The 9087-nt window shown below is 44.5% G+C and overlaps 1 protein-coding gene across 1 annotated transcript; it reads right to left on the bottom strand.

Annotated features, from left to right (window-relative positions):
- Positions 1-416: 416 nt before the first annotated feature.
- KCNE2 (potassium voltage-gated channel subfamily E regulatory subunit 2) lies at positions 417-8324 on the bottom strand. The gene is made up of 2 exons (XM_068266067.1): positions 8151-8324; positions 417-784 (listed from the first exon to the last, which is right to left on the bottom strand). Exon 2 carries the CDS (start codon positions 771-773, stop codon positions 417-419), a length of 357 nt encoding a protein of 118 aa, XP_068122168.1. The 5' UTR covers positions 774-784; positions 8151-8324.
- Positions 8325-9087: the final 763 nt, after the last annotated feature.

Here is a 9087-nt window from a genome sequence, read left to right as displayed (position 1 = left end):
AACCTCATGGGACACATCTAGCCATGGTGTATGGTGACAGAAGGTGAAGGATGCTGATCTGATCCAGTTTCCAGTCTATGGTTACAGAGAAATAGTGAAGGGCTTGAATTGTTAAACTTGCCATTGAAATTGAGTGGTGACAGAGGCACAATGTAGAACATGGACATTTGTCCAGCCATGGTTTATGACAGTTAAGTATTAGTAAAGGACTTGGATCTTGGAATATATTCAGCCTTCATAGTCTATGGCTGGATTTGCAAGGTTCTCCCTGAATGAAAACATTAGTTCATGTTTTTTGCATATCTATATCATTTAATCACTTTTCTTGAACAATAAGTCCACCTATGCATACGTGAGGCTAACAGTAAGATAAGTGCCATTCATAGAACTTGAAGATAGTTTTGGAAAATTCTGGTCTATGGTGACATAGGAGCAGCATAAGAGCTGGCAGTGGGGTTCTCTATTGTCAGAGTCTTCAAAGTCATCTCATCAAAGTCATTGGCAATATATCTCTTGTAGGGATCAGGTTCATCCATTTGTTGGTGTCTCTTGGACCTGGTGGTGCTCACAAGAATGGAAACAACAATGAAGGAGAATATGCCAATCATCACCATCAGATAGAGGATGACGTAGTTGAAGTTCTCTTCATTCAGTGTGTTCTGAAGCTGGTTGGCAGATATTGTGTCATTGTTCCTCCAGTTGTTCATGTAGTCTTCAAAGATTTTCTTGAAGGCATTCTCCACACTCTGTGTAAAGTTGGTTGGTATGTACATGTCTCTGGAATCTTTGAGGAACACAAATGGTTCTGTGTTAATGTGTAGCCAAATGAAGGAACTTTTAATTTTTTTTTGTATAGAAATCAAATTTTTTTTTTTGTATCTTGTGTGGTCAACTTCAGACAGAAATAATGCAATTGGGCAATTAAAATGTTAGGATATACTGAAAGCTTTTTCTATTGATGAGGCTATCAGGTTTTTAGCTTGGCCACATAAAAAGCAATACTGTTCCATTCCTGTGACTGAAGATAAACTTTGAAGCATACCTGTAATGCTTTTTTTTTAAAGAGAGTCTGAAGCGAGAATAAATCTCGCTTCAGACCTCATAGATAGCAGGGGCATGTGTGCCCCTGCTAAAACGCCGCTATCCCGCAGCTTAACAGGGGTCCCTTCACCCCCAAATCCCCCTCCGTGCAGCGGGGGAGCGCTTCCGCATTGGGGCAGGGCTAACCGCCACAGCCCTGCCCCACGCACGGCTGTCAGCGCGTATCTCCGCCTCTCCCCCGCCCCTCTCAGTCTTCCTTCACTGAGAGGGGCGGGGGAGAGGCGGCGATGCGCCGCTGATAGACGCGCTGTGAGGTAGGGCTGCAGCCGTTAGCCCTGCCTCCAACAGCAGCAAAATCTACGACCAATTTGGTCGTTGATTTTGCGGGGGGGGTTGGGGGTGAAGGGACCCCCGTTTAGCCGCGGAATAGCGGCGTTTTAGCAGGGGCTAACTATGAGCGCTGAAGCGAGAATTATTCTCGCTTCAGTGTCTCTTTAAGTTAGATACCTCAGCAGATGGAATCCTCTGGATGATCTAGTGCATTTTGTGGTCTCTCTATGCCCCTCCTGCGCTGTGTTGGGACCCTCTAAACAACCTTTGACATAGTCAAAAAATTGCTCACAGTTGCTCTCCTCTCCTTTGAACAAGCACTGTGCAGGGCAAAAAGCGGCCCATGCCTGCGCAGTAGCATGGAGCCACTTGTATACAGCTTTCTTCTCTGTGCAAAAGCTGCTCTGTGTTACTGCGCAGGCTCAAACCCACTGGTGCCTGCGTAGTGCGGCTGCACTCATATACAAAGGGGAGCAGGGCCACAAAGGTAAGGAGGATTCCAGTCGGCAGCGGAGGGGTCACGGAGGATCAAGGAAGCTTCTGGATCATCCAGAGGTTTCTAACTTTTTTTTTTTTTAAACATTACGTTTACTTAAAGGTTAGGCAAAATGTAAAGGGGTCAGAAGTGTAACTACAAATCATAGGACCCCCAGCAAATGATTGGGCCTCCCAACGTGCACCCCCCTTTCCCCATCCTCTTTGGTGACCTCCACAGTCTAGGGACCAATTTGCCAGGAGTCATATAACAAGTGCGGCAATCATGGTTCCCCCACCTGTAACAAGTGTGGCAACAACAGCAACTGATCTGTATGCTGAACTTCTGTATCAAGATCAATTGACTTAAATCAATTGACTTCCTGGACGTACATATTGAGAAAAATAATGAAGGAGGCTTGGACTCCAGCATATTTCGTAAGCCAACAGCTACCAATTCCCTTCTGTCATGGGATAGTTACCACCCAGATCCCCTAAAATGTGGTATTCCGATTCTACTGTGTTTGATAAAGAATGTAAACATTTACATAAGAGATTTCGTTACAGGGGGTACCCTGTTAAAGTTTTGGAGAATGCAGAGTCTAAAGCCAGATCCACTGATAGAGCAGATCTTTTGTACCCCAAAGAGAAACAGGATTCAAAAATGGGTACAACAAGAATCATTAGTACTTACTCCAGGGAGTCACCTTCTATCAAAAAGATCATTAGCACATACTGGCCTATTTTACAACTTGATCCAGATTTGAAAAAAATGATCCCTCTAAACCCACACTTCATCTATAGGAGGGGGAGAAATCTAGGGGATCCCCTTGTGCACTCCTTCTTACCAGAAAAAAGAGGTCCTAAACGTGGTAACCAACATAAGAATAGGACCTGGCTGGACCAGGATTTAAATGGCATGCACAGATGTGGAAGTGCAAAGCTTGCCCCTTTGTATCCAGATGTTGTGACTTTATGGCCCCCTATGGGAGAGTGTTCAATCTCCTTGATTTCTTCAATTGTGACACAGAAGATGTTATATATGGAATTCAATGTTCATGCCCTCTCATATATATTGGTGAAACACCAGATCGGTTAAAACAAGGATTTTGGAACACCTGGGCGATATAAAACATAAAAGGAACACATCTGTGGCCCGACATTTTGTTGAGAAACATAATGGTGAATTGAATTCTTTTAAATTCTGGGTGATACAGGAGTGGCATCTGGGCCCTGGTGGGGGTAACCTTGATCAAATATTGAGACAATTGGAATCTAAATGGATCTATAGGCTGGGTACTTTAACCACTTGCCGACCGCGCACTCATAACGCGCGTCGGCAAAGTGGCAGCTGCAGGACCAGCGACGCACATCTGCGTCGCCAGGTGCAGGCTAATTAATCAGGAAACAGCCGCTCGCACGAGCGGCTGCTTCCTGTCAATTCACGGTGAGGGGCTCCGTGAATAGCCTGCGGGCCGCTGATCGCGGCTCGCAGGCTAAATGTAAACACAAGCGGAAATAATCCGCTTTGTTTACATTTGTACAACGCTGGTAACAGTAGCAGCGTTGTACTAGATCAGCGATCCCCGGCCAATCAGCGTCCGGGGATCGCTGTCACATGACAGGCAGGAGCCTGTTAGAGGCTGCACAGGACAGATCCGTTCCTGTGCAGCCTCCGATCTCCGGGGCAGGGAGGGAGGAGAGTGAGAGGGGGAATCCTGCGGTGGAGGGGGCTTTGAGGTGCCCCCCCAGCCACACGCAGGCAGGAGCGATCAGACCCCTCCAGCACATCCCCTTAGTGGGGAAAAAGGGGGGCGATCTGGTCGCTCTGCCTGGTATTTGATCTGTGCTGGGGGCTGTAGAGCCCACCCAGCACAGATCAGCGAAATCAGCGCTGGTCCTTAAGGGGATGTAAAGGCTGAGTCCTGAAGTGGTTAAGTCCAGGGGGTCTGAGGCCGCGTTCACATTACAAACACGGACGGGCACGCACGCGGAACGCAACATGTACGAACGCACGCCATCCGCGTTTGTGTGCGTTGCTTGGCTAATCCCATCACTGAAAAGTGAATGGGACAGCCACGCGTTTTGGCAAAAAATGCGTGCAGCATGTGTTCCCGGACCGCACAGGTCCGGAACGCATGCAGTGTGAACATCAGACAGTGCACTCTATGCACTGTCTGATGTTGTGCGTGTCGGCCTTCCGCACGCGTTTCCAAAACGCGGCTGGAAACACGTGCAGTGTGAACGGGGCCTAAATGAGGGGTTTACTTTTTCCCCCTTTCTGTAATATCTTCTGTAATATCTCGGTGTCCATATTCATGAATTTTAATCCCTTTTGGTTGATTCCTGTGGGGATTGTAACTGAATGGTATTCTCATTTCTGTTTCAGTTAATAATATAATAAAAAATGTGTGACACCTCCTTTATAAATATAGATTCTTTATCCATAAATCTGTAGGAGAAATTTCCCTTTTCCCTTATCCCATGCGTACTTATATATTTGTTGTACGCTAGTCTATGGGATAGAATTATGCTAACATGCGTAATATTGATTTGAGCAATACAATATATGCGTTCGTTGATACACATGAACCCTTATACTTCCGCATAACAGGGATGACGTATGCGTCTCACGCATTTTTGGACGCGTACTGGTACTAAATCCCGCCTCTACCCTCGTCTGATTGGCCAAGTCTTTGAACTGGCCGAGAACGGCCACGGACCAATCAGAGAGCAGTATTCACAGAGAAGTAGCGTTCTCCGGGCAGGTAGTGTGTTATTTCGATTTGAGGGTTCTAATATGGAAATCTCCTATATGTATGTGTTTGCCACTTTATGGATATGAATTTTCAGGTCCCTAACCTATCTGTTAAGGCATTTATTTCAATGCATGGGACTTATGTGATGAGTAGTCATTGGTGGAATTGGTGATGGACAAACGTTCTGACCAATGACATTACAAATTGGAGGAGGTGTATTTTCACCCCTCTGGGAGAGTATAAAAGAAGCCATGCTCTGCCATTATCGTTTGGCTGCTATCATGTTATGAGCTTATATGCCATGTCTCTATACATGTTGTTTTAAAATGTAAATTTTGCACCTTATCACTTTGGCACTTATCTTTGGCACTTTATCCCTTGAAAAAGCTCCGCTAATGGAGTGAAACATGTCGGGTTGTTTGGTGAGGGGTGTGTAATTTTTATATCTATTTTCTGATGCTAGAGGACCTAGGATAAGGCAACTCCTTCTTTATCCTTGTATTACTAGACTGCACAGGCCCAGAATCTTTCTGCAAGTTATTTTGAGCAATTAGACAGCCAAACATTTCGATTCTTAATATTTTATTAAAAGTTGAGTTTTAGTGTTTCAGTAAACAGGATTTTTTTATAGTACATGTAGAAAATTCAGGTTCTGTGTTTTTGCTTTTGTATTGAGAAATGGGTAAGAAGCTTTGGGCCCCTCAATGCCCTACGTCCCAATGCAATTGCACTGTTGTAACTATAGCAATATAGAAAGTAGTTGCAACATACATAGAGACTCTGAAGTCTCATAAAATACAGGATTTTATTTTAAAAATCTCCTCAACATCATTGTCCTAACTTAAACGCTGCATTCCCACGGCTGAACACCGACTAAATCACCCCAAACTCCCCAGCAAAAATCCACAACTTTCTTGGTTGTGGATTTTCCTGCCCCGGGAGGCAAAGCTTTCAGCTGCAGCTCTGCCTCCATGTGTGTCAATCCGCGCGTATCTCCGCCTCTCCCTCGCCCCTCTCAGTGAAAGAAGACTGAGAGGCGGCGATCCACGCTGATGAACACGTGAAGAGGCAGAGCTACAGCCCAAAGCTCTGCCTCTTCACAGAATCACTCCCTGCAATGTGCCCCGGGGAGTTTGGGGTGATTTAGTTAGTGTGCAGCCGCGGGAATGCAGCGTTTTAGTTAGGGCATTGATATTAAAGAGATTTTTAAAATAAAAACCTGAATTTTGAGAGACTTCAATCTCTCTTTTTTAAAGACAATTGTAACAAGAGGGATATGGAGGCTGCCATATTTATTTCCTTTTTATTATTATTATTTTTATTGATTTATAAAGCACCAGCATATTCCGTGGCGCCTATTCCTTTTAAACAATACGAGTTGCTAGGCTGTCCTGCTGATCCTTTGCCTCTAATAGTTTCAGCCACAGACCCTAAACAGGCATGCAGCAGATCAGGTGTTTCTGACATTATTGTCAGATCTGAAAAGATTAGCTGCATGCTTGTTTCTGGCGTGATTCAGACACTACGGCAGCCAGATAGATCAGCAGGGATGCCAGGCAACAAGTATTGTTTAAAAGGAAACAGGCAGGCTCCATATACCTCTCAATACAGATAAGAGGTGACAGTGGAACCCTGAAAATTCAGTTTGGGAGAATGTTGTCATCTCAGAATTGTATACCCAAATTACAGTGGCATCAAAACTCATGTCACTAGAAACCAGTGTTCTGGGAATGGAGCATAACATTATTCAACAGAGTTTTACCCAGATTTCAGGGAGAGAAAGGGGCTGTCACTGATGGATCAGTAAATCATTATTTTATCTCATTAGATTCCATGTCCAGAAATTTGTTTTTTAGTTTTTATTTATGAACTGTAGAGTAAATGAAGGCAATAGGGGCTGGCAATACATTATTAGTACAACTAGTACATATCCATGCAATGGAGACATCAGACAGTGCAGTTATGTAAGTCTATAAGTAAAAATTACAAAGTGCAATAATACCCATCAATGCTGGTACATATTGGGTAGAAAAATGTAAGCAAAAATAATAGGAAGAGGACAAGCTCATGATCTAGAACAGAAGGGGTGGGGAATATTGGTAAACATGACACTATAGGAGCCTGGGGGGGGGGGGGGGGGGGGGGGGTATCACATTACTTTGGAGGCGGTAGATGTAGCTACATAGCTAGATAGGGAGTATGAGTAATAAGATTATTTGAAAAAGTGGGTTTGATGTTTATGTTTAAAAGATAGGAGACTCAAAGCATAATGGATGCGGTACAGAAGTGAGTTCTAGAAGCAGGATGAAGCACAAGAGAAATCTTGAACAGGAGAAGATGAGGGACTGATCAGCATGGAAGACATAAGAGTTAACATGGAGAGTGTGGACTGTGGCTTGGGCGATATCTTCAAATGTTTGGTTGGACTGGATATGGCGCGTTTGGTAAGTGAGAGTTAAGCTGGCCATACAAGATTTGATTTTGCTTTCAATATTACAGTTTATATTATGATTGACATTAGAATCGAAATTACAGCATTTAAGACCAATATTGCGAATCAGGCTTTAGTCCTTAAAGAGACACTGAAGCGAGACTAAATCTCGCTTCAGCTCTCATATATAGCAGGGGCACGTGTGCCCCTGCTAAAACGCCGCTATCCCGCGGCTTAACGGGGGTCTCTTCACCCCCAACCCGCCCCCCGCAAACCTTGGTCGCAGACTTGGTCGCTTTTCCCCTCTTCCTGGAGGCAGGGCTAACGGCTGCAGCCCTGCCTCCCAGCGCGTCTATCAGACGCGCATCGCCGCCTCTCCCCCGCCCCTCTCAGTGAAGGAAGACTGAGAGGGGCGGGGTAGAGGCGGAGATACGCGTCTGACAGACGCGCGTGGGGCAGGGCTGCGGCGGTTAGCCCTGCCCCAATGCGGAAGCGCTGCCCCGCATTACGGAGGGGATTTGGGGGTGAAGGGACCCCCGTTAAGCCGCGGGATAGTGGCGTTTCAGCAGGGGCACACATGCCCCTGCTAGCTATGAGGTCTGAAGCGAGATCTATTCTCGCTTCAGACTCTCTTTAATTTCAATAGCAAATATTTAAATCCACTTTGATTTATGAATGATTTGACGTTTGTTTAAGCAAATGTCTAATTAGGCAAAAACAATTGTACAGTGTATAGCCAACTTTAGCAGCTTACAGTGGATCCTCTGGGTTATTGGTAGCCAATGTAAGGACCGGCAGAGACAGGCAGCATCAGGAGAGCAGGGGAAAGTAGAGAAGACAATCAGCTATGATTATAATAGAGACATATTCAATTTGTGTTTGTTTTGGTTATTACATTTTAGTTCACCGATAAGACTAGTTTTTTGTGTTTTGTGTTTTTCTTCCTCTTTTGTTGATATCCTTACATATAAAATGTGCTATTGTCAGAAATGTAACTAAATTGTCTAAACTATAATATGCTGCCATTTAAAGTTATATACAAATATGATCATAAGTACCACAATAAAAATATTTTAAAAACAAAAAGAATGCTGAAGCGAATGTTGTGTACTTACATTACTGGACTGTGCTGAGTTGCTGTGTCGGTCTCTTCCCATGCTCCACTCACATCTAACATAAAACTCATGTCTTGCTCAGTATAAACCACCAAACTCTATCTTATCTAGACCATAACTACAAATATTGGTATAGAACATGAGTTGCTTTTGTCCAGTGTTTCTGCTGCATTGTATTTTGGTCATGTGACCATGTCACGTCCTTGGACATACCTTCATGGAACACTGAATGTTGTTTCCTCTTTTTTTCTTTTGTACGCAGAATAATTTATGCTGCATTTTTTAGGGTATTATTCAAATTCTCTCCTGGAATAAGTTTTATATTTCTTTATCCTTCTATCCCTATGTAATCTCTATAAACTGTAACGATTGGTGTCAGCACACAGAGAGAATCTGATTATTGGTGATCTGCAGTATCACCAAGAATACAGATGTATACCTGATTATTGATGATCTGCAGAATCACCAATAATACAAGTATGACTAACCTCTGGATACCTAATAATGTGTAAGTGTTTGGGTGCAACAGTAGAAGGCTATCTCCCATGGAGCGGGAGATACAGACACTACTGCAGCCAGTGGACACCTGAGGGGCAGGTGACCTATGGCCGAGCAGGAGCTATCTCTAGAGATGAGATAGAGCAGCAGCCAGTGATTCCCTGATGGAATAGGAATCAGACTGTACTGCAGCCAAGGATTCCCTGGTGGATAGGGAATCAGACTGTACTGCAGCCAATGGACTCCTAATGGGAAGAGACCACTGACTGAACTGCAGGAAGGCCTCTCTGAGGTACAGGAGGTCCTTGCAGCTAACTGACACCTGGTGGATTAGTGCCGAGGAAGTACAGACAGACTAATCACTCGGGGAACGAGTGACAGCCAGGAAGGTCAGACAGGCCAGTTCAGCAACACACGAGCATATAAGGTACAAAGACAG

This window comes from Hyperolius riggenbachi, chromosome 2 (genome assembly GCF_040937935.1).
Source record: "Hyperolius riggenbachi isolate aHypRig1 chromosome 2, aHypRig1.pri, whole genome shotgun sequence".
In the NCBI taxonomy this organism is placed as follows: Eukaryota; Metazoa; Chordata; class Amphibia; order Anura; family Hyperoliidae; genus Hyperolius; species Hyperolius riggenbachi.
The sequence above is the reverse complement of the archived record's forward strand: the minus strand, read 5'-3'. Positions and strand labels throughout refer to the sequence as shown.